The 26,686-nt window shown below is 44.3% G+C and overlaps 1 protein-coding gene across 40 annotated transcripts in view; it reads right to left on the reverse strand.

The window, feature by feature from the left end:
• RBFOX1 (RNA binding fox-1 homolog 1) overlaps window positions 1-26,686 on the reverse strand; it is a 2,206,955-nt gene that overhangs the window by 26,128 nt on the left and 2,154,141 nt on the right. For 22 of the 40 annotated variants that reach the window (XM_070063950.1, XM_070063945.1, XM_070063957.1 and 19 more), the window contains 2 exons: window positions 14,495-14,537; window positions 9,841-9,905 (listed from right to left, as the gene is read on the reverse strand). In XM_070063950.1, the coding sequence (XP_069920051.1) occupies window positions 9,841-9,905; window positions 14,495-14,537 (108 nt within the window). Of the gene's footprint in view, window positions 1-9,840; window positions 9,906-14,494; window positions 14,538-20,193; window positions 20,234-26,686 lie in introns of all 40 variants that reach the window. The other 18 variants (XM_070063952.1, XM_070063960.1, XM_070063951.1 and 15 more) reach the window with 1 other exon arrangement.

Here is a 26,686-nt window from a genome sequence, read left to right on the forward strand (position 1 = left end):
GTTTGAATCCCGACAGTCACACAGTCATCTGGACAGCTGACCAAGGCACAGCTTCCCAGCATGCTGGTGTTCCTGTGGGTCTCGGATACCACCTTGTCTGAGAACGACCCTCATGCTGAAATGCATTTGAGTTACTTTTCCAGCGATTGCCTCTCTGTGTTCAACGGTTACAAACAGCGGCATCCACTCGAAAACACCTGTCAATCAAACACTGGGTGACTGACAACATTCGTGCTTCCTCTCCTATGGTGCTGTGTACCTCCTTCATCTCTGATTCTAACTGGTGTGATGGTCTCCATCCAGCAGGTGAGAGAACTCAGGTTCACATGAGTGTGGATCTGCTTTACAACAAACGATGTGGTATCGGCATGAGCTCACTGTCTCTAACCACGGATCTTCAGGGTACTGAAAGTGATTGACGTGGCCCTAAGCTAGTTAAGGGAGAAAGTCCTAAAGAATGCATTTTGAGGGCTGCCCAACCCTTGATGCTGTTTCTCTCTGAAGAAGGGAGAGCGGAGAGGAGATAGTAACAAAACAGCAGTTTACAAAGGAACAGCATCCTGTATCTTCGGGGGGGAATGCTTTGTCACCCTTGCTTGCGTCTTCTGCAGACTGAGATTGGAAGTTTGGCCTAACACACTGCTTCTCCAGCTTCATACAAATCACTCGGGGGTCTTGAACGTGCAGCTGCTGACTCAGCAGGCATGTGGCGGGGTCAGAGTGTGCATTCTCAAAACTCCGGGTGCGGCCAATTCTGTTGGTCTGTAAACCTCACTGCGCAGCAAGTCAGAGGACTTTAAAATGTCCAATTTGGAGAGCAAGTGTTTAGTCCAACTGTTAAAATGCAGGTGAAGATACCTGCATTCTTGGGGCCAGCACTGTGGCATCGCAGATAAAATTGTCGCCTGCAGTGCTGGCATCCCATATGGGTGCTGGTTCGAGTCCTGGCTGTTCCACTTCTGATCCAACTCTCTGGTATAGCCTGGGAAAGTAGAAGAAGGCCCAACTCCTTGGACCCCTGCACCCACATGGAAGACTCAGAAGAAGCTCCTGACGCCTGGCTATGGATCAGCCCAGCTCCAGCCATTGTGACTATCTGGGGAGTAAACCAGCGGATGGAAGACCTCTCTCTGTCTCTGCCTCTGTCTCTCTGTAACTGTCTTTCAAATAAATAAATCCAAGAAAAAAAAGTAACTGTGTTCTTTATTGGAGTGCTTGGCTTCAATACCTGGCTCTGGCTCCTGACTCCAACTTCCCTGTGCATGCACACTCTGGGAGGTGGTGGTGGCAGTCCACGTAATTGGTCTACTGCCATCCACATGGGATACCTGGACTCAGTTCCCAGCCCAGCCCTGCCCTCGCAGGCATGTGGGGAATGAAGTAGCAGACGAGAGCACTCTTGCGTTTGCTCGCTCTCTCGCTCGCTCTCGACCTCTCAAATAAATAAATATTTTTAAGTGACCCACTCGACTCCTGAAATTTCAGAACACAATCAATCACTTTTTCAGCTATTCTGTGTTTTGTTCCGTTTTACATTTGGGAGAGAGAAAATTGAAGAAAACAATAAAAACTACAGGATAGTGTGGAAACTATCATCACACTGGGAAAGCAGCAGAGCTGGTAATATCCAACACGAATTTGTAAAGTGCCTCCACGCACTACTAGTTTCATATTGTTTTGTAGAAGTGATAAACAAACCCTAGCGATGCAGAAAAGGCAAAGGAAAGAACTCTCCCATCTTTAATGTAATTTAACATTTTAAATTACAGAGTTGAAACTATGAAAGCAGATGGGGATGGAGAGGAAGCTAGAAACATCTGATAATCGCACTTTTTGTTTTAAAAAGAATTCCAGGGCTGCAGAAGTGGGAACGACTGAGTTGGGCTATCAGATGTGTGGTACATTTCTATAATCTCAGGCCAGAGCCTTTCAAAAGAAATGATTAAGATAATTAAGGCAACAGTATGTTTGGTTTTCACAGATTTTGAGGACTGGAAACCTAATCTATCAGAACGCTCACATATCCTGCAGCAAAAAATGAGCCTAGAGACAATGAGGAAATTGAGAGTTACTGCTTAGACGTGCTAACTCGGACACAACAAAGTTCCGGCCCCCCAAATCCTGATAAGGGCCCTATTATTGCATATTTCCACGTGAATTAAATTTGAAAGGCACCACGATTTTGAGGAGAGTCTAAGTCCGGAGGAATCAATCACTGGGATACATGCCAGGGAGAAATCCTAAGAAGTCATTGATTTCGGTCAGACGCCTGTTCACACGCACGTGCGACACACAGATAAGGAAATAACTCAGAGGCCACAGGAAACGGAAATCAGTTCTTCCGGATGAAAACCCAACAGACGTTCATAATCACAGAGATAGAAGCTGCCGTGGTCACTTTTGATACAGCACCAGCGAAACACTCCATCTTACCCCAACAGAGAGCACCCGTGATGTAATCAAGAAAGGGAGGAAAAAGAAAAAAAAAATACAAGTAACAAAAGCAACAAAAAACAAGGCCAAGGAGTGGAGAGCTCCCATCTCTAGTGCCACATCCACAAATGTTTCATGAGCTATTTTCTGGGTGAATTACCTTCTACCGAGCTGGATTACTGTCTTCCAGCAGGTATATTCTTTCTTTGCAACGGACATGGCTCATCCACAAGTCTCTGTGTCTGCTCTTAGCAGAAGCTTCTTACCTACCTCCAGAAAGCATCAGATTCTCTCTCTCTCCCCTAAACCCTTCTCAGGGGAAAGGCCTTGAAGGCAGCACTTAAAAGATAGGGTTTATTTGCTTTTTTGTGGCCTATCAACTCGATGATGTGCAAAGTAGGTAATTGGGCCATGACATGAGCACAGGTGGTTACACCTTGTCTGGTCACTGCCTACAGTGTCTACCCATGTGGCTGTGACAGCTATGGTCAACTGGGTTTGGAATTGCCTTTAATATCTCCCCAACTCCTTGTTGGTCCAGTCTGTTGACTATTATAGGACTGGTTCGTTTTTAAACTGCTTCAATTACATATCCATTCAATAGTGCATGACGGTTGTTAAGAAGCCATTATAGATTATGGACCAAAGGCAATTAGTTCTTGAGACAAATCTTGAACATTTGCTTTTAATGTGTGCATGTCTCTAATGTCTATATTTAAAAAAAAAAGAGAAAATCAGGAAATATAGATATCAGTAACAGCCAGATCACAGCTCAGCACTGGGAGTCTGGCACCCAGAACCCTGAATTTCAAAAATCGCAGCAATGATGTCCCGTGGGCTACACACTCCCTCCTTGTCCGACTAAATCAGTGACAATCCACAGAGCAGATCAGGAGGAAATGTAATTATTTTAGCAACTATGTTTTTTTTTTTTTGGGGGGGGGGGGAGGAGGGAGAATGCCCAATTAGCACCATCTCCAAAGCAGTATTGTCATATAAATTGCCAAGTTTTACTAAAGAATTTTTTGGCCTGGTTTCTGTACCTTGAATGCAAGTCTCATAGCTAATACTTGTTCCTCTCTAGTGGCCTTAACGCTCTTTTGAACAATTAGCTTCACTCCTCTTCCTGATGGGGCCCTAAATCATTGAACAAGCAAATCAAACTTTAAATGAAAAAAGAGAAATAGAAGAAGCAATGATAATTACATATATTTTATATTATATTTTTAATATTATTTTAATTATATATAAAAATACATACATACATATATACACATGGGTTCTTCATATATATATATATAAACACACACACACACACACGAGTCTTCAAACAATTCATGGAAAATGCTTACTATGAAGAAACTATGCATGGATTTCTAAATATTTTTATACCAAAATATACTTATCTTTTAATTCCATTTTTCCATGATGTTTTTGAAGTACCCTCATATCTTTATCTATATATCTGTATCTACACTGATATACAGATCTCTTCAATTTAGGTTCCAGGAAAAACCTGGAGATAAGTTTTTAGGCACTGGGTTAGGAAGATATGAATGAAGGCCCTAGTGGCTCCTTTCTGATAAATTTCCATTTCATGTTATCAGGACATCTTGTTTTTTTTTTTTTTTTTTTTTTTTTTTTTAAAGTCCAGGAAGTTCATCAGGATGAGTCTCTAAGAATAAGAAACACTTCAACAGAGCACTACTGAAAACAACAGATGAAGAACTCACTTTTGGTCCTGCCCTGCGTTCATCCACCAGTGTGGCATGTTGCTTCAAGGGGCCGCCTCTTGCCCTCGGGTCCCCTTCTCACTGACAGAGACGCCGTGGGACTCTCTCCTGTCTTCCCTGGACCTCCGTGACCTCCACCCTCAGGCCCCTGTCGATCTGGGAGTATTGTCCTCTGAGCATCCTAGCCCTGTAACACCCTCCCTGTATTCTCCCAACAGTGTATTTCTCCACAGAGATCGAAAAGGTACATAAAATATAATAGGGAGTCTAGCTCAGAGCTTATTTTGCCAAAAAAAAAGAACATTAAAAACAAGATTGGATATAAAATAAAAAACAAAACAGAGCTACCATTTGCTACTGCCATCATTTTATAAATGGAAAGCTATTTTCAACAGGCCTGTGAGAAGGAAGAAGGCAAAAAGCCTGACCCAGAAAAGGAAGCCGACATCCTTATTACACTGCCCGTGGTCTCCTCCTATCTTGGTGCACCGGCAAATATGTCATCAAAGGCAGGCGCCAGGGCTTGAACTGGACTTGGGAGATACTGCTCTAAACAAAACACTAGGATAACATCTCGAGATCGCTCCCTGCACACACTGCAAAGAATAGGTACAAGGGCTTCCTACCACTTATTTAGCCAGAAATAGTTTCCACATTTATCAGAGCTGGTTCAGATAACAGAAATGTGGAAAACAAAACAAAACGACCCTTTTCTGCCTGCTTTGCCCTGACTACCCCCTTTATCCACAGATGATGCTCTCTGTATTCTACAGGCAGGAGAGGTAAAATCTTGAGAACCATTAAGCGCAGTTTATTTTTAATAAAGTAACCTTCATCAAATAAATAAAAAATAAACAAATATAGCCTTTAAATGGTAAATTTTCCAATGAGGAAGTTCCTATCCTTTATATACTAAGAACTCCTTAATTTTTAGTATAAATCATTTGAAAAGGATGCCAAAAACAATGGTACATCATTTTAAATGAATTATTTGCCTGTCAATTTAACAACAGATTTTCTCTATTATTTAATCTGAGTCCAGGAAACAAAAGGCCCTGAAATGGAGGGAGTTGTCCACACCAGTGGAAATCAACTCACTTTATCCATTTGGGTCAGACTAAGATTGTCCATGAAGCCCACGCTCTATTCTGTGCAGTTTTGTTGGTGCTTATGATGAAAAATGAGAGGGCAGCCATTTGCTTGCTTCTTTCATCCCTTTCTACCCTTGTTTATTTTCTTTCTTCTTGCTCCTCTATCCACCTCCACCCCATGGATCTGTCCTATCTGTCTACCTACCTAGCCACCTACAACTACAGATGTCTGTTTCTCCCTCTCTCCTCTTTACATTTTAAAATAGTAGACCAAGTCCTCCATGTTGCAAAGAACATGATTATTTTATTCCTACTGAGTTTTAAGAAAGAAACACTAACTGATCTGTTTGGGAAAGGGAACCTTTTATTCTTAGATTATGAGTGTCGGATTTAAACAACATTCTAGCTTGTGAGTGACTGTGAAGAGTTCTGACACTGCTGTATTAGGCTTTACCTCGATACCCTATGAGTCCTTTTTGAGGCCCTAAGATGTGGTTGTGTGTACGCAGAGAGCAAGATAGTTTACACTGTGGCATTTTTGGGGGGGGGCAGATTTAATCAAGTTATGTGGAATGGCCAATATTCCACATAACAGTCACACAAAAATAGCAATTTCACATGGTACGGGTTGATATGATGGGGGCAACGAAACTTTATAGGTCTCGATAAAATAAACCAAAAAACTATGAAATCAACAAATCGTAATGCTTGTGGTCTCTTTTGCTCAGTCTAGGGACAACTGTGGCCTGGTGCTACTGTTCATTGTCAAAAACTTCTTGATATTTGGGAAACTTTCAATGAAATGCATGTTTCACATGGGAGGGGAACGGCCTCTGGTAACGATTGATCCTCACTGTCGGGTAGTGACGGATTCGCATTCCTTGGTGTCTGGTTTGTATCTGCCTGCTCTCTGCTCTAAGGTCAAGGGTCATTTTCATGCACTGATCATTAGGAGATGTTAGAGTGTTAGCAAGCAGGACAAGCATGACAAATGTCTGTCTTTCTGGAGAGAGAACATTTTCATCACAGCTATGTACACACCAGACATATTTCCCCAAATATTTGTGGCACAATTCAGTGAACAGGAGATCTACCCACTCCCCACCTCCCAGTCTGGCTACTGAAGATGCAACAACGACCAAGTCATAATACAGAGAGAAACCAAGAGCCAATCAATAAAGAGAAGCCTGCCCCAGGCTTAATTCAAGCAAGCCATTCACCGAGCTCATGTGATGGACCCATCAAATCCAGAACGTATCACAGACAGATCAGCAACACCAAGTGACATGCAATGAACAATGACAGAAGACCCCACTGCCATGCTTTGACCGGTTCAAGCTCAGAAAACAATCGCCTTCGGAAATCTGGACAGCTGGACTTCCGTGAATCAAAATGGGATTAAAAATAAAGACTGGGAGAGGTCGAGTGCTTGCCGAATGCTTCCTACCCGCCGAGAAAGGACGTTCACCTATCCCCATTAAGTGCGTCAATGAGACTGTAAAATTACCTAGTCCGGTCAGATCTTTTTCTTTTGGGGAAATCTCTGCCCACACCAGATGGTCTTCATTCTGGAGGTCAGCATCAGGGACTCCCAGGGTACTCCGAGATCATCCGCATGTGCTCATTGAACCGAGAAGATGATGGGCAGGGCGCTGCAAGGTGCCCATGAAGGACCTCCCGCACAGGCCTGGGGTTAGTGAGTTCAGTGTTTTTCAAAGGTCCCTGAATCTTTAATTTGACGAGGGCTTAATGTGCCCTGATAAAAGGTAAAAATTCTACCAACTGGGGACATCAAACTTCTTTGGCTTTCAAGATGTCTGAAGAGCGAGTCTCCTGATTACAGGGAAAGTTTGTTGCTGTTCTCCCTTTGATCAAACTGACAACCAGTGCGCATTACCCAAACATTCTCAGCGCCTGCTGATTCTCCTTCCTGTTCTGAAGAGTATCTGTCGGGTAATAATGAGTTTATCCCTTCGTCTTCCTGTCTTCTGCAGAAGAGGAACTGAGAGTCCATTACTAGTGATGTGCGGCTGTGACCGCCTAAGAATCATTTCTTAGACTGTTGCTCTAAGACAAAGTCTAGATTCTTGGCATCTTCAATCTAGATTCAAAAGCTATTCTGATAATTTAACATTTCTCCCAAAATATGAATCTTTCATAAAGTGATCTTCCTTCTCTGCATCTGCCTACTAAGAATAAAAGGAAGTCCCAAGGCTTAATAGAGACATTTTATAAATCAAACCAGAAATACCATTTTTAAGATTGTTTTCTGGGAATCTACTTATTACTACCTATGCTTCAATGAATAATTTCATATGACAAGTGCCTTGCTTATAACAAAGTTAAACAGGGCTGCTATCAATTTCCACAGTAACCACGAAGACCTAGTATGCAAATTTCTCTAAAAAACAACAAGAGGCCAATTATATGGACAAGAGGATCATTACTTGGTTTCTTCGACAGAAACCGTTACATGAAAAGTGGGCATTGCAGAGTTGTTCTAAAACCTGTACCTCTCTAAGAATGGGGGCATCTTTTCAGGTCATGTTGCCAACGGGAAATAGTAATAATGTTAAAATATCAAATTCCCAAACTACATCTGCATATGTGGTTTTCCAAAATGCAGAAAATGCTAACTTCATTTTCTGATGAATGCAAGTGGAGGTGGCCAGATACTCAAGTAATCCTTTCGAAGAATACTATTAAATAGTGTTTACTTTTTTCTGATGTCTGTATTGGTCTTATTGAAGAAAGCAATTTAAATTATACCTTAGTAATTAACCTTTTTTCAACTTGGGGAAGGATGCACTTACACTGAGAAGCAAGATAAACATTCAAAGAAATGAATGCGTTTAAGATTGTTATAATTATACAGCAGGCTAAAGTTACTATGATTATAATTATATACAAAGTGGGTGTCTGAGAATTTAGCATCTAGAGATATTTTCATAAAAATAATTAAGGGTTGCAGCTGAACCACATTACAATGGATACTGTGTGAATCTGAGTGTGCAGAATTTAGTAGCGGGAAGTCCTTCATTTGCAGAAGGATCTAGAGTATTTCTGACTTATTGACCCTCTTTTCCTAAATCCAGTGTCAAAAGTGTATTGAAGACAGCAACGTACAGGAAGCATATCTTGCATCTTGGCAGCTGATTATGGGGAATCTCAATCACTGACGTGTTTAGAACTGTCTTGACAATTATTTGGTTTTTTTTTTTTTTTTGAAGCCTTCCTACAGACAGCCTTGAGAATTCACTGTGGCTGTTTCTAAGACAATCACAACACCTGCATTCAACCAGATAGTCGCTCTCAACTCTAACTTGCCAAAGAGCCATGTGTGACAAATTTATGCGTGGGGTTTCCAAAATGCGGCTTTTGGGGCTCAGGGCTTTAGTGCTTAGTGACATTCCGGAAGACTTCTGTAGCTACCATGAGCTCACAACACATCTTGTGAGAAATGGAAAGCAACTGTGGAGAAAGCACACCACAGCAAACCAAGAGGAGACCACATCACCACAGGCCTGGTGGGAGACCCGGGGGGCCGCGGACACCGCCCATTCCGGAGTCAAATACATCGCCTGCTTACCTGTCTGACCCAGCATGCCTCAGCCACACATGCAAATTGTTATCATTATTGTTTTATTCATGAAACAGATTTTTAAAGTAAAGGAGTCATTTCCAAAAGAAGCCCCCTCGATGACATTTGTGCATGCAGAGCGTCTGAACATTCGCATTTATGTCCTCAGAAGACAGAGCCAAGGATTGCATTCAGTATGGAAACGCACACTTTTCTCTCTTCAAGGCATCTGCAGAAATAGCTATGGCTTGCTGTTTCAGAAACCAGCTCATCTGTTAAGCTCGGGGAACAAAACCCTCCCCACCCCACGCCCTGCCCAGGCCCATCCATTCAGATTGCTGCATTTCTCCAGAACACTTCTGTCCCTTCCACTGCTAGTCTTCACTTGTGCTGTGCAAACCAAAGTCGGCTTATGTGCGCAGGGCTGAACGCTGGGCATTGCCCAAAAAGAAGGGATCTCCTTATGAAAGCCAGATACACTCCCCCTTGCTGTACTTGGAATTTCAAAATGCAGTAAAAGGGATGTTTTGCTGGGTGGGTGTGAAAAGTTATAAAAAGACAAAGAAGGGACCTGCAATTGAGAGAAACCTGAAAGATCATTTTCTGTTTTCTTGCTATGAGGCACATTTAACCATGGTCTTCTGTAGCAGACCATGAGAGTGTTGTAAGGGGAGTGAGCGTGTGTGTGAGTGAGTGTGTGTGTGTGTGTGTGTGTGTGTGCAAGGTGAGTTGTCATGGGAATCGAGAGATCTGAAACACTACTGCACAGGGAGAAAACAATCACGTTCGTTTTGCCTTAGCAGAGAAGGTGAGAAGTTTAGGATGAACTAGGCTTAACGATTCATTCTCTATGTGGCCATGAGTTTGTCTACCCTGGGAACTGCTTCTGTGGGTGCTGCTTCCTTTGTCGTCATGCATGTTCACCAAGAAGGAAGACAACCTCCTCTCCCATCACCTAAGTTAGCTGCCAGGAGCTGTGGAGCACGAGAAGGAAAGCACTCACCTGTCGCTGTAGGCGGCGGCAGTGGCAGGGGTAGGCTGGGCGTAGCGGTACGCAGCGTAACCACCCTGAAACGCAAGGAGAGGCTGGATTTAGGCATGGGCGGGAGTGCAACCCAGGGACGCCCCGAGTGAGAGCACATCAGAGCAGCAGTTACCCACATCTACCAATCCAACGTTGAGGTTAATGGAAGCTTGGTGTCAGAGCAGAAGTACACAACACACTGAGAGAGAAGGGTGGCGATCAACCCAGCTGGGGTTAAAGGTTAGCGGTCATAGGTCCCAAAGCAAGAGCCCAGACGCTCTTGGAAAGAAACATACCTTAATGTTAATAGTGACTGTCTTGGGGTGGGAGGATTACAGGAGATTATTTACACACTCTTAATACTTTGCTGAACTTTCCAGATTTTCCAAATTGATAGTTTACCTTTATTTATTCGCTATTAACTTAAACTGTATTCTATTGATCCTGTATTATTTCCTTATAATTTTTTTCAATTCAAGTGGATTTTCTATCTTGCTTTATATTTATTTTAAAAGTCAGATACTGCTTCTGTTGTAAGTTTACTGGTACTCTCTTGTATATGGAGTCATGTAACCACTAATGTCATTGAAGAAGACATCGTTAGCTTTGAAAACGTTACACAGTTGTCACCAAAAAAAATGTTGAGCATCTCCTAAACGTTATTTTTGGCTAAAGATACCCCATTGCTATGTCTCACACTGATTCAGATGGAGAATTATTTGGTGTGGAAAATATGATAAAGTCTTCTAATTTGTACATAAAATTAAGAGGGAAAAAATGGAAAAGAAAAGTAATTAACACGTGGTTGTATGGAGCACTAATTGCAATCGCGCTCAGCTAAGCAAACAGGACGAGGGAACGGGCATGTCTGAAAGGAGCTCTGTTCAGTGGAGCGCTGATCATCAAACCGTGAAAATAACAAAGCTTCCTGCTCAACAGACCAGAGCCATCCATGAACCACTGTGGCAGGATCTCAGCACAATTATCACAGAGATCCAGTTCCCACGGACAGGACAAGGTATATGTGGGTTCTAAACAGAACACACAGTCCCATTATCCTCCAAGGGATGGATTCTCACCCTCCCAAAGCGGCAACTCTGGACACAACTGTGTGTTTGAGGGCATCTAACAGAGAACTCACAAATGTAGGGATGGCGGGTGGTGGTTTATGACATTTGGCAGGCGTCCAGGGGAAACTCAGTGGTGGGAAAGGAAACAGATAAAGCAAAAAGCATTATCCATGATGTAGGTAAACTGGTCTCACTCATTTCTTTTTACTCCCTTCTGGCTACAGCTACTTCGAGAGTAAAACTGCTATCACTTGCATAAAAATTCAAACAAGCTGCTTTATTCTTAAAGAAATTTGTTCTTTGGATTACTCTTGGAGAAGACACATCTAAAACATCTTGACAGATAACCACAAGTAATTTGCCAATTTAAAAAAATGAAACAAAGTTTCTCTTGGAAAAACCTGGAAGCTAAAAAGGAGGTCTTAGCAAGACATCACCTCCTGTTCCAAACACCGGGTTTTTTAATTACCAATGGGGAAACTCATTAAAAGTGCTGAGGGATTGTAAAATCAGAGCCGTTGTCACACCAGCCCTGAGCCAGGGGCTGAGGAGGAACTAGGTCAGTGATTTCTGGAGCCATTCTAAACTGCTAGCCCATCTTCTTGGCTTTCAAAGGATACATACAGGAAGACACAGGTGTGGCAGGCATACACGCTAAATTTCAGCAAAGTCGGGAGGGGCCAGAATCAGGTAGGAGGCATTAGCTGAAACCAACTGGAGCTGCTGAGGGGAAAAAAGGAGTGAAGGGGTGTGTGTGTGTGTACACGTGCATGTGTGTGTTTTTCCCTCTATCTCCAAAAACAACGACTACAAATGATATTTGCATTGGGGGTTATTGCAACCATAATTGGGTACTATGAATTTGGTCCCATCAAAGACTTCTAGCCACAGCCTATTTGAAAACCCTCTTGGCTTGAACTTCCCATCTCTCTCGCACCTTCTGCACTAATCTCTGTGAAAACAGGGAGCAAGTTTGATAAATGGGAAGGCACTGCCACAGTGCAAGCGGAAAATAACGTCACTGACAACTAGGTTGATGACTATGGTAGAAACGTAAAATGCAGGTGTATCATGGATCTGTCTGCACAACAGACCAGCCATCCATGACAGTTTGGGAATGCCCTCTCTCTCTATGCCTATGACTTGGCCTTTTAGAGAAAATATTGCTGTATAAGACAGGCACAAGGGGGTCAATGCCCTTGCATCTGTCTTTTTTTTTTAACCTGGAAACCTGTTCACAAATATTCCCAACGTCATAAGAGCTAGTGGAGACATCTTTACCTCGGTCGGTGGTCCCACTGCTGCCGTCCAACAGGCCACCTGGTGATAAGCGGACACTCTGTGCTGTCCACCATGGCAGCCACCTATCAGCAGTGTCTACTGAACACAGGAATTGTGGCTTGGGCAACTAGCTGAACTTTTAATTCATTTAATTTTAATTCATTTTAATTTAAATGTAAATAGCCACATGGGGCTGGTGGCTATAGAATTACACAGCACAAGTCCAAGCCATGCCTGAAACATGTAGTAATTGGGGGAAAAGACGTATTAGATGGTTTGATACCTCCACCTCTATCTACTGCCTTGTCTTTCTTAGCTATTTTTCTTTCCTATGAAATCCACATTATGGGAATAACAGAGTTGTGTATTAACTTGTATATGTGTGCATACACTGTAAAATGATCAAAAAATACAAATTGCTTTAATTTGCCTTTCTAACAGGTGACTCTAATCAATTTTATTGCTTCATATTTTGCAGCTCGCTGAGCATAGCCGGAGCTTCTGCAAGGTTCTGTGGTAATGTGTGAAAAAGGAGTATTTGCTTCTGGCTACAGCCACAAGGCTGGGTTCATGTTGAACTGGCTCTTCCCAACCTTACGACAAAGATGCATTGTTGACAATGAGATTATCTCCACCACCAAGGCAGAGGGAAAGGGGACTAGAGATACAACACAGCCCTACACTCCCTACTCACAAAATATACTCATGTTCTTCATGTTGGGCAGCAACTGCCTTGTATACAAAGAAATTTAAGATGTCTATGTGGAGCTCCCTGTCTCTACCACCACCACCTTTGTTAATGAACTCTCTGGAACATACCCACTGAGGACCTCAAAGGATGCTCCAGAAAAATTGTGCTTGTAGGATACTGACAGCAGCAGGGAAAGGAAAGCGTTTAGGAGCAGAGAGATTTGGGAAATTCTGGGTTAAACAAAAATAGAACTGCTGCCATTTGCATCAATAACAGTGATGACAACCCTGCATCTCCAAGGCTTCTCAAGGTAGGCTGATAATGGAAATCAAGGTTTTCATGTTAGAGAATTCTTTCCAGAAAAGATGTTTTAATTGCCCAATAGTCAGTTAAGAGGAGAGGGGAAACTTGTGTGTGGAGTGGACACGGGCATGATGGGTGGGGGTGTAATATGTGTGTGGTCTGTGCACCTCCCCTTAGCTTGAGTGCACAGGAAGGTAGCAGTGGGCTTAAACAAAGAAAGAGGCTTCCTCCTTTCTTAGGCTACTCAAGGGTCTGGTCTTGCTCTGTCTAAAGCGGTTGTATTGGTATACATGTAACTGAAATTACTGTAATAACAATGGAAAGGGTATTTTCAAAATGAAAACATAAATATAAATCATGACTCCCTAATTTGTCCGCATCACGTATTCCGCTATTATGTGGCAATGGAAGCCCAGTTTTCTTCCAATGTGACCATGAAAGTTGATCTCAGGAATTTTAACTATTTTTCCCTCTCATGTCCATGTACCTCTGTAATAACGTTGTATTTTTAAATGAAAATTCAGTCATCCATTAGAGAGTACTTTTTAAATTGACATAAGAAAAACAGAATAAAAACAGGTGACAGGAAAACTCAGGTAGTAACATTTTCATTAAGCATCCAGAGTTTTGGATTCACCTTTCTCTGTAGCTGTAGCTTGAATGGTATGGATCAAATCTGGAGAATCTCTCACCTATGGATATGCTGACATCTCCTCCCCCAGATTCATTCATTTGGGGGTTGTTTACAAAGGGAGGAACAGGCCACAGTGAAGCCAGGGAGGTTCTAGCAGAAGTGAGCTATGGTGAACGTGGACTATGTAAGTCTGTGATTTAGCCATTCCAGCAGACCCCACCAACCTACCAAACAATTATTCAGATAATCGGTCCAATGGAACTCTCTGGTTCTTTTCAATGAATTTGTGCTGCTTGAATCCAGATACTTTTTAAGCAAGGAAGGAACAGTCAAGCTAGACCTCCACTGTGATACACACTCAGGATCTAGCAACTTCATGGCTATGGCTCACTAACATCGCGACTAACATTGGGTCAAGTGCCGTAATATTTGGAAGGAACTTCCCCATGACAATCAGTGGACGTGTCAGAAGATAAAGGGGTGACCATCCATATTCTAGAAGAATTCACTTTGAAACTGGAAAATTCAGTGAAGTCTCTCCTCCTCCTATGTTAGGAAACATTTGCCCTCCCCCGAAGTGTCTGGTTAGTAAAGGACTTCAGAGCAGACCCACGATCAGAGTGAGGAGTTCTTCCACCAGTCAGGATTTCATACCTGCAGCAATTTATTGCCATACACAGGCTCTTGATACACTACTCTATAAGGAAACAGAAATGTAATGTTTTCAATGCAAAATGAAATAAATAAAAGAAATGCATAAGTCAGACAGAAACTCCAGAGCAATCCCTTTACAAGTTTGCTTCTCGAACTTCAGGGGACCATGAAAAACCAAAGGGGAGGCTGGGTATTGGTAACTCATTTGGGGGAAAATCTGTGTTACTGAAAGTGCTAAAGAAGATGGAGATGTGGGCAAAAAACACGCACTTTTGTTTTTGTAACATAATCTGCACTTATTTTTTTTGAAGGAGGAGAAAAAGGATACTGTCATGGCTCCTTACCTTTCAAAGCACATTCCAATGGTTCAAGTGATCTACTGCAAATCAACCTCTATCCTGTGATCAAAATTCTCTGGCAAACCTGAGGGCTGCGTGTGGACACCTGACTTCAGGGCACTTGCCACAGCAGCACAGCCACAACCACAATGGCATCATCTTCACTTATTACTAAATCACTATTAATCACTAAACCAATTTCCTCTAATGACACAGATAGCAAAACGGCATTTCATGAATTCCTGTCACCCAGGAGCTACCAAGGCTGCTAGCAAACCTGTTTGTCTGTGTTTACAAACCTTCTGTTAAGGTGGGTGTTTAGTCTAACGCCTGAGACCCACATCAGACAGCCTGGATTTGATCCTGGCTCTACTGCCCACTTCATTTTCCTAACGCACAGCATGGGAGGCAGTGGCGATGACTCAACTGGTTGGCCCCTTGTCACTTACATGAGACCTGGAAGTTTTCAGCTCCTGGGTTCAATCCTGGTCCAGCTCTGGCCATTGCAGGCATTATGACATGAACCAGCACATGAGACACTGACTCTCTGTCTCACTCTCTCTCTCTCTCTCTCTCTCTCTCTCTCTGATAAAGAGGGCAGGAAGGAATGGTGGAGGAAAGGAAAAGATTTAAAGAGAATAAAAAGTGATAGCACTAACATAAGTGTTGTGAATATGTCATCACTTCATTGCAACCTAACACTGACAAAGTATCAGCAGAACCCTGATGGCAGACAGGAATGTTTAGATGTGAGAAGTATTCATGGGTGAGGTCACGTTAGTGTCTTCAGTCTGCAGCGAGATACTCCAGTTCCAGGGCAGGCATTAAAGTGGTTACCACTTTGAGATTTAGGGACCTTCCCTACGGAGGTAGGTGTGTAGGGGTGTGTGTGTGTATGTGTGTGTGCACGCGTGTGCATGTGTGTTTTTTTTTTTAATACACAGTCTGGCTTTCCTTTCCAATTTAGTTTTACTTAAGCTCTCCAAGCTGACATCCCAGCTTGTGCAGCTATGCCTGTCAGTGTTCTCTGTCTTCTCTGTGTGCTTCCTCCGGCTCCCACTGCTTACGTGAACATTTCAAGTGGAGACGGATCCCCCGAGGCCCGCCCAACCCACCATGTCTCCATGGTCTCTTCTTTCTCACCCTGCCCTTTTCCTGTGTGTCACTGCATTTCTCGGATTTCACTCAAGGCAGCAAACAACGTTAGTCTGAGGGCTCAGGGTGTAAGTGCTGAACTCTGTAGTCCGCTCAGGTGCACTCAAGCCGATTATCAGGGAATATTTCTGGACAAATGATTTCTTCTAAAAAAAAATGTTTCCTCTTTTAGGAAGAAAAAGAAAAGAGGTAATGAAATTTACCCAAGCTCTTTGCTTGGGCCGTGGTGATGAGGGGCTGATAAATCAGATAAATCGCTGAGTACCCTGTGTCCCACGGGCTCCTTGATGGGCAGTCCCCTCCCCTGTGGTACGGGAGGACGGGAGCCAGGTGAGGAGTGCACAGCTCACACGGAAAACAGGGGCTCAGGGAGAAAGCCCTGGCGTGCATCTGCCGAGCGCTTGCTTTCCAGCTCTCTGCATTTCTGAAGCGGCTGACACTTCTTCTTGAGCTCAAACATGGGTGAAATGAGGACACCAATTTGTTTTAAGATATTTGGATGGCGGAGTGACATGAATCCAGAAATAACTGTTGTTAGCCATGGTGTCAACCAGAGACTTGTTATAACAGAATCTACAAATGGCAAAAATGCACTGGAATCCCATCAAGACATGCTGGCTAGCTACTGTGTGGATTCATTCTCTCTCTGGCTTCCATGCTCTGTTTCCTATCCTACTTCAGCATCCACGGACAACTCCTCGATTCTTTTGAGCAGTTCTATAATAATTATCTTCTTTTTATTTCCCCATCATCTTTTGGCCAAATGCCGTCTTCTTTGATCTCTGAGAAGGCCAACCAACAAGCGCCTCAACGAAGGATCAGCAACATGTGTTTCCTGTTCTTTGGTACATTTCTGGCTGTCTTTATCTGCAACTATTCCAGATGGCTTTTCAGGTCTAGGAAATGCAGTCCCTCGGCTGCTGCTTTCACACCGTCTGGATTAGTTCTGCTATTACTGATTGAATTATTTTAACTGGCCCCATCTGTTAATTGAAGAGGATTTTTGTTTTAACTTGGGTGCCATGGAGCAATAACAGTGAACTTGTACAGTTGATAGGCCAATCGTGAAAGCCAGATCCCTTTGTTTTGAAGTAAACAGGCATGTGCATGAGTACACGTGTGTGTGTGCCTGTGCATGTATGTGAACATGTCGTGCCTTCAGGAAGGAGGGCCTCCGGGGGGGGGGGACGCTCCTCCCCCCGCCTTCTTCCTCACTCTGAGACTCTCCCTCTTCTCAGCTGAGGGCCACCTGCACAGTGCCCGAGCCTTCTTTTTTTTTTTTTTTTTTTTAAAAAAAGACCATGCAGGCCGGCGCCGCGGCTCACTAGGCTAATCCTCCGCCTTGCGGCGCCGGCACACCGGGTTCTAGTCCCGGTCGGGGCGCCGGATTCTGTCCCGGTTGCCCCTCTTCCAGGCCAGCCCTCTGCTGTGGCCAGGGAGTGCAGTGGAGGATGGCCCAGGTGCTTGGGCCCTGCACCCCATGGGAGACCAGGAAAAGCACCTGGCTCCTGGCTCCTGCCATCGGATCAGCGCGGTGCGCCGGCCGCAGCGCGCCGGCCGCGGCGGCCATTGGAGGGTGAACCAACGGCAAAGGAAGACCTTTCTCTCTGTCTCTCTCTCTCACTGTCCACTCTGCCTGTCAAAAAAAAAAAAAAAAAAAAAAAGACCATGCAGGTCTTTCAAATCCATGTGCTCCAGCAGGATGAAAAAGGACCCATGGCCTCCAACACTAGGTGGCAGGGACCGGAAGCCCGCAGAGAACAAAGGCAACGGGAGGGAGGGAGCAGGCCTGTGGGGAAGGGCAGTGGTCCAGCAGTGCCGGCTGTTACGGTTGTGCTGAGCTGCCTGATACACTGCCCGAATGGACAAAGATGGCACTGAGAGCTGCATCAGCTTCCTCCCTTAGAAGTAATCAAACCTACAAACACCCTTCTCTGCTCAAGAAAATTGAGAAATATGAGGCTTAAGCCCGAGAGAGGAGGCAGATTTGTCTAATACATGGTCCAGGTCCTCTCCGGGTTGCCCTAAGCCTTTTAATTGTGCACCGTTTTTAATGAGATCAAAGGAGTCTAAGTGGGAAAGTTTCTTTAAATAAAATAAAACTCTCTCCCGATTTCCTGGGAATCTTCTGAACCATCAGCTCTTTCCCAAAAGGAACATCGAGGACATTTCCAATCATCAGAACACACTAGTATCCGAAGGGAGACAGCAACGGTAGCTTGAAAAAGTACGTTCAAGATTCCAACATCCCTCTGGCCAGGGGGAGTCGTGCATGGTAAATTCTGGAGAGCAGGGAGTACATTCTTTCCCTTACATGGGCAGGAGGTCATCAGTGAGCCCTGGCCCTGCTGCAGTGGTGCGTGGTCTGGTGGTTTGGTTCATTCCGCTCCCTCCGCACTGCCCCAGCAGCAGCATGCCAAAGCCATCCTCTTGTACAGAGCAGAGTTTGCAGCTAGCTCGGCAGACCCAGCGGTCTCCTTGGAGACAAGCCAGAAATGCACTGGGTAAGCAACACTCATATATTTCAGAATGTTTTTCTGTGACTTCTTTAGGTACTTGGAACTGCCCTTTGGAAAATCTTGGCATTAAAATACGGACAGTAGGACAACGATACTAAAGTGTTTGGGCCGGCTTGGGCAGTGACAGAGAAATCATTTGGTAAACCAGTCACTCAATAAATGATAGCCAATTACATTTTTGTTCTTAGCTAGGCTGAGGAAAATGCACAGCTCTTTCTTTCTTGGGTAGGTATTGATGGAATTTTTTTTTTTTTTTAGTGTATTTTTTTTTTTAAATTCTCCATTCCTTAGCTACTTGTTTCCATCTCCCAAGTGAAAATAAACAAAGCCCTGAATTCAGTTCTGTCATCTGTGGTCCTAGCGATGCCGTTTGCATAACTGCCCGAAAGGTCCCACGTGAAGCGGGCGAGCCCTGGCATTTGGGCTCCTCAGCTGCTTGCTCAGCTTTGGCCTGTCTCACGCTGTAACAGAAAACAAACTGAAAGTCTGGAGAAGGTGGAAGGGAGAAGGAGCAGCGGATGCTATAGAAAAGAGGAAATTGGTTGTTCACTGGGTGAATAAAGGCCATAGGGGTTGTTGGCTCATTTCATTACTGAAAGAAAACTAACCCACAGATTGTAGAAAATATACTAGATGCAATAATAGAACTTCAGTAAATCCATCATTGATGGAGATTAATACCATGTCTGAAAATTCTAACGATTTGAAATTCAAAAGGAATAAAATTAAATAACCAGTGTCTTTCTCATTTTCTACTAAATGGCATCAATTTGATCAGAAATTTGATTTTATTCTTCTTTGTTATTTAGTCTATAAAACAACAAATATGATTCCACTGCCTCTTTGAGGTCATGTGTAATAAAAATAAACTATGCCATTTAGAAAATACACTCCTCAATACTTCCCATTTTTAAAACTGGGTTTATTCCAAGTCATTTTTTATAACACTGATGCTCATGTCACCATATGAGAGACCAAGTGCCTCGAGTCCAACACAGGTGAGTTTAATCACAGTACCTGTGGTGAGAGACACCCTGTTCTTCTCCAAAAATGAAAAGCACACTCATATAGAAAGGCTTGGGGGAAGTAGAAGGAATAATAGGTTAAGAGAAGTGAGGGCGTGATGCCTAGGTTGACACAGATTGAATTGGGAGAATTAGGAGGTATTTCTTCCTGAAATAATCTATATTCAGAGAGAGAAGAGAAAGTGAGAGAGCCTGAGAGAGAGATTTTCTAGAGTTGTTGTAATAAGTAAAAAAAAAAATTACATTAATAAGGAAAGTATCAAAAACATCAGCCATGAAAATACCTTTTAACCCTCTGCAGCTGGTAAGCACAGCTGTTATAAATATTATACTGCAAACACACAGACAGTTTTGAGAACTTTGGGGACAGTTTCATCAGGGTGCGTGTGTGTGTTCTTTCATGTGGCATGAGCAAATGCCATCTTCGGTGGAGGCCACTGCTCTTATCAAGAAGTTGAGCAAGGCGGCCACGCCACCTTCACTGAACAGCAGGTGAGTTTATGAGCCAAGGCTTTCTGCCTTGAGACAGAAGTCATGGGGCTCTTTCCTGTGGACCAGGAAGTGCACACTGACCACACTGCGTCGAGAAACTCACAGCAAACTTGTAAGAAGAATGGCTCTGGGAGCAAACAAGGACGGCATGCACGTTAATGAATACTTACATAAATGTCTGCACCATAAAATCCATCCTGGTAAACAACACTGCAAGGGTGCACACACAAAGAGAAACATCCATATTAGTGCATTTCCCCATGCAGACACACCAACCCCTGCACTGGCAAAGTTAGTCTGGTCACAAGATCCAATACACGGCAACCAAGGAGACTTTTCAACTGATTAAGGAGGTTGGAGACATCAAAGTAGAAAATGAGGCTGAGGTTCAGTGCTGACCCAGAATCAGGACGCAGCTGTGTGCTGGGCACCAAACTCCCCGTGCTCTCTGGAGGCGGTGCGGAAATGCGCAGCTTTGAAACGCAGAGAGGCCTAAGGTGGTTTCTAAGGGGCTGTGCAGACGCGAGCATCTTACGAGGTCAGAATCTACCGTCAAGCCGCCTGGTTTCTGCCCACCCCCCAAAAATCCAAACCACACATCTGTGTGAAAAAATGAGATCATAAAGGTAGAGACAGAGTCTGTAGTGTTTTCTGTGGGCAATACCACTAGCTTATCACTAACGATGTGTATGTGAGAGCTATGTGTCTATGTGTGTGTGCAAGAACTTACGTGTGTGCCTTGTAGGCATATATGTGTGCATACATGTGGAGGTGTACTGCGTGCACACCTGTGCTAGCATGTAAACGTGTATAGCTATGTATACAGCTATGTGCTTGTCTATATCATGCCCTGACATTCAAATGTATGTGTGTGCACATGGGTATGGATGTACACACAAGAATGTATTTGCAAATATGTGTATGTATACATGTGATCCTATATACATGTGTGCACCTGTATAGACGGGTGCATACACACATAAATTCTAGCTCACTAAAATCCCACATTTAACTGAAAAGGCCAACTGCCCAGGAGCCCTCTGATCACTGCCCGCGTGGTTGTCATCTCAGAAAGGAGGGACTTCAAGGGTGGGTGGCAGGAGGGGCGCTGGTGGACTTCTCCGAGGTTTCACAGTACACGCTCACAGCTACGTGACCGGGGTAAGCCCATTCAAATTTCCTAAGTGTTACATGGGTTTTGGGGGATCATATGTACCCTGCACACCTCACAGGCTTCTGCGAGAATCACAGGATATCTTGGACTTAAAAATGCTGGTTTCTAAACACAAGTTTTTCAAAGGACGGTAGCTGTTGTTAATAACCTTCCCCTGATATCTTCCCATGGAGTTTCCAGATGATTTACGATTCTGGCAGAGGACCAATGAGCCCCGCCGTCGAACGAAGCCAGGGTTTTAACAGAAGCACAACTTTGATTACTGAAGGATCCCAGCAGGTTTTTGTAGCGCAGTAGACCCACACGTAAGCCGAGCATATTGAGCAAGGGAGGGTCATCCACAACAACACAAATACACACACACACACGCACACACCCACACATGCACACGCACACACACGCACACACTGCAGCCGCGACACTGCTTTGCTGGAGAACACCGTAGGGCACTTCCCAGAGCTTTTGGGAGTTGACTGACAAAACCCCAAGTGCCATTATCCTTAAAACGTGGCAGGGATTTCACAGGCTAAGAAGGTTGGGGGAACAGCTTTCAGCTGTTGTTCACTCCTGATCCGGGAGGGCTACAGTTCACGGGAGCACTTGTCAAGCAGCGTAAAGCCCTAATCCAAGATGCTGAGGTGTGCGGCTTCCTGAGCTGTGCTTTGAATTCTCGCTCGAGATTTCCAACACAAAAAGACAATGTCTGTTGGGGGTCAGAAGGCAGGGCCAGCCTCCACCAGCAGGACGTGGCACAGATCCGATGAGACATGAGAGCGACAACTATTTAGTTTGGCCCTAAAACCACAGAACTGGTCTTTCAGCCGAATCAAAACAGCTTCCGGCCCACTCCTTCCTGCTGCCACGCCTGTGCACATGCTAGGCCTTGTGCTACGGACGCCTCTTTTCCCCATACCATCTCCAAAAGCAAATACCTCTGCACCCAAGGGCCACACAAAATGGGAACCATGTAGAATTTGAGTTCAAACTGCAGTCTCCCCTGTCCAGTTCTATGCCCTTGGATAAATCACTTATGATACTGGAGACTCATTAACTCACTGTGAAAGAGAATGAAATCTGCAGGCACGTGTGTGCCCGTGATGCAAACCTGCAACTTAGATACTGCTCACACAACTGAACACGCCTAATGCCGTAGCCCCAACCCTGTCTTTGTGGCCAAACAGCCACCTAAAGCTGAGTGATTCCTCCTATCTGTGACCAGGGACACCCGTGTTCACACCCTCATCTGCACCATTCATCCATTTCTAGTTCCTATTTAAGGCATTTGTACACGGGGTTCACTTCACATTGAAAGCTGTGCACCCAAAGGCCTAGTCAGCCTTCTATCTCACTCACTGTTCACACACGATTTTGTACCTAGAAGGTGTGCAATAGCTATCTGTTGAGTGAACAGTGCCCTTATTGTAGAGCAAAGGTTGGGCACGAGGAGGTGGCAGACAGGGGACAGTCATTTATCAGCTCTAAGTAGAATCCAAAACACACTGGGAGGAGGAAGCCTACAGTCTCAGGCCTGGGTAGGACTTGGTTAGTCAGTATCCATGGCTGGTGTTAACGGAGGGGGGTAGGAAGGAGAACAAAACATAAAAATAGGAACTTGCAGACAGGTGCTTGGTGCTGGACTGAGAACACAGCCTGCATCCCAGAGCAGAAGGCCTTGATTAGAGTCCCAGCTCTGCTCCTGATGACAGTTTCCTGATAGCCTGCACCCTGGGAGGGAGCAAGTGGTTGGGTCCCTGCCACTCATGTGGGAGACCCAGACTGAATCCTGGGCTCCTGGCTTTGGCTTGACATAGTCTGGGATGTTGCAGGCATTTAGGGAAATAGAAAATGTCCCTCTGTCTGTCTCTGCTTCTGTCTACCTTACAAATAAAGTGAAAGTGTAAATAAAATCTTAAAAAAAACACACAAATAACTTGTGTCGCTCAAAAAAAAACCAAAGCAAAAAGTAGACCATGGATTAAGAGGGCAATTCAAGAGACTAGACAGGAAGTGGTGCAAGTATTAACAAAATATTAAAATTTTCACATACACACACATATATGTATTTCCCATGTACATATATGGGAAACCATGCCTTTTTCTAAATATGTGCATAGCGGGACCTGCTCTGTCCCTGCTCTTCTGTAAGCACTGGAGAGAACAGAAGAGCCCAGGCCTTGGGGGCTCTTCCATAGGCACAGAGGGTGGGCTAGTAGAAGAGCCACCTGGTGTGGCTGAGGCTGAACTCCGGATGGAAAATCCAACCTTTCTTCCATAAGGACAAGTGACGCACTGTGGCCAGTTGCTGACTCCATGTGAAGCCAATATGTACCAACAACTTCCGCAAGTGAGAAAAGTACACACCTAGATATCCACCTTTGAGGACTCTGTGCTCAGAGGAGCAACCTCATTGCCTTGCTTTGCCATCCACCATGGACCGAGGGAAATTACTCTGGGCATGGACATTCTACATTCAAGAGACACTGAAGCAAACAGAAAGTGTGACCTAGCGTCCTCATTTTGACAAGTTCAGGTGAAGCAAATATGAGTGTTTCTCTCTCTCTCTCTCTCTCTCTCTCTCTCTCTCTAAAAGATGTACTACATCCCAACCACTATGCCCAGGCTTGAAGAGCAGGACGAGCAAACTCCCCCACCGCACTGCACCTGCCCTCATGGAATTTCTAGGGATCTGGGGACACAGTGACAAGGCCATGCACACAGACTGTAAAACTGAAGCTGTGATCAGAGCTACAGCAGGCAGGCTCAGAGGTGCCCTGCATGTGCGATGGAGAGACACAGCCAGCAATGGAGATGTGAAATCCCAACAAGTGACACAGGAAGCTGGAAGCTTCAGCTAGCAGAGAGAGAGGCAGACAGGTGAGACAAAGGGAAGAGCCCAGGCAAAGCCCCGTGGCAGGAAGGCACCGGCTGCTCGGAGGGCCTGGAGGAAGGGCATGCTTGGACCTCAAGGAGCCTCAGAAGCCCAACAGAATACGGCAGCTTCCAGGAGAAAAGAAGTCAACAAAATTAACTGTGATTACGAACCACACTGTGAAGGGCCGGCTTGCTTTCACGGAGTGCAACACATGCGTGTTTCGGACAGCAATGAAAGGCTGCATGAGTGATCTACCTTCAACTCCAAAAAGACGAGGAGTTGATAGAGTTGTCCTCACTGGTGTTGTGAGACGAAGCCACTTGGCAGCTGTGTGATGTTTCTCTAAGTTACTAACAGCACAAGCACCATTACTACCGCCACTCATAGGTATAGAGCAATCGCCCTGGGTCAGTCCCCAGTCTCAGCACTGGGCATGCTCAGCATCTCAATGAACCCTTGTGACAGCCCATGTTATGGGCGATATTCTATCTTTACACAATGAACTCTTGCGGCACCCCTATGTGATGGGCAATGTTCTGTCCTAACACAATGAACCCTTGTGGTACCCCTATGTGATGGGCAATGTTCTGTCTTTACACAATGAACCCTTGTGGCACCCCTATGTGATGGGCAGTGTTCTGTCTTTACACAATGAACACTTGCAGCACCCCTAGGTGATGAGTACACATGAAGAAAGTAACCAAAGGAAGCTAGGTCCTGATGTAGCTGGGACTCTACAGCTGGTGGTCTGGTTCTACAGCCCAAACTTTGAGCTCCTTGGGTAGGCAGTGGTGGGCAAACTTGAACACACATCAGAATCACCTGGAGACTCACTCGAGCTCGCAGACCCCATGCCACACCCAAAGCTTCTGATTCAACAAATCTGGACTGCAGAGGGGGAGCTAAAGAAGTATGTTTCTAACAAGTTGCAAGGATGTTGGTGCTGCTGATCCAAGGACCAAGAGAATCACTGCTTTGTGGCAATCATCTCCCAAGTGCTATTTTACTTCTATTTGAGACAGAGCTGATGGTAATCCTGTGTCACTCAGCTGTCCCATTCTGAAGGAGGAGCCAGGTCTAGGCAAGCTCTTCCACACAGTCTCACGCTGGTTTCCAAGAATACACCCAAATCCACCTTAAAGCCTCGTCCAACAGGTGCACTGCAGAGATCAGTTACGTGGGGAAGTGAGAGCAGGGTTCTAAGTGCAGGACACAGCTAGAGATAAATTAACCTCAGCCCAGTCACAGGAGATGGGAGTTGCTGTCATGCACTGAACAGGTGCAGCCCTATTGTAAAGCAGAGATGGTATGTCTAGCCACACAAAGGTAATTGTATTGCTTGTCAATCACTCTGGGATTGCAATATGCATTTGCAAGAACATAATGCCAAGCACATCTCATTTTCTTAGAAAGGTAGTAGCAGTAGTTAAATATTTGGATGAATGTAAGCAGGGGATGATTGCGGTATAGCAAATTAGTTTACTTTCAAAAACAAAAAGAACTAAAATATAGGATGCTCCAAACTATACAATCTGATTGTGTAATATAATATCCACCAACCACAAATATATTCTTGTAGGAAAGGTTATTTGAAATTTCTCTACCCTGTTGCTCTTGCTAACTTGAAAATAAATTAAAATTTTAATGTGCTAAAATATAACATTTTGAATGGAAAGCAGGTGGGTCTATGGACTCTGGTATTTGTACAGAAATGTGTGTATATATGTTTGTACACATATTCCTAGAGAAAATACAGTATTTAAGCATATTATCAAAGGTGTCTCTGAAATTCCTCTTCCCCTAAAAAAGCTTTAAAAACATCAACTTTAAGCTTTCCCTCTGTACATCCAATGGAGAGACTTTCTGGTTACTTTAACTGGCACTGTGGTGTAGCGGGTGGAACCGCGGCCTGCAGTGCCAGCATCCCATATGGACACTGGTTCGAGTCCCGGCTGCTCCACTTCCGATCCATTACTCTGCTATGGCCTGGGACAGCAGTAGAAAATGGTCCAAGTCCTTGGGCCCCTGCACCCACATGGGGGTCCTGGAGAAAGCTCCTGGCTTCAGATCAGTGCAGTTCTGGCTGTTGCCGCCAATTGGGGAGTGGAACAGCGGATGGAGGATCTCTCTCTTTCTCTTTCAAATAAATAAATACATCTTAAAAAGAGAAATTACCCTCTCTCATAAAATCAAAGTTAGAATTCTAGGCAGTAGTCTGATCATGGGTAATTAAGACCTTAGTTCCTAGTGTTTATATTAAATGAGAAAGTTCCTAAGCATCAGATACACTGGTTGGAGATCTGACATTCAGAAAATAAAACTAGAAAACATGGCTGATTTACAAACAGAAAGATATACAAAAATAGTGCCAGATTCTGGTGTCAGAATTCAGGTTTTTGTAAACCGGAATCTGCAAACCTCCCCAAGGATCTACTTGCAGGGTTCATTCTTGCACTGGCCAATATCAGAAGCTCTCTGCTAGATTACTTCTACATCTTTGTTTCACTCAAAGTAGCACGCAGCCTTGTAAACATACTTCAAACAGGCTAACTCTCGGAACTTGTGCACAGATGTGTCAGAATTAATTACCTGAGAATGTGTAGAACACTTTTACTCA

The sequence above is a fragment of the Oryctolagus cuniculus genome, chromosome 19 (genome assembly GCF_964237555.1).
Source record: "Oryctolagus cuniculus chromosome 19, mOryCun1.1, whole genome shotgun sequence".
Taxonomy (NCBI): domain Eukaryota; kingdom Metazoa; phylum Chordata; class Mammalia; order Lagomorpha; family Leporidae; genus Oryctolagus; species Oryctolagus cuniculus.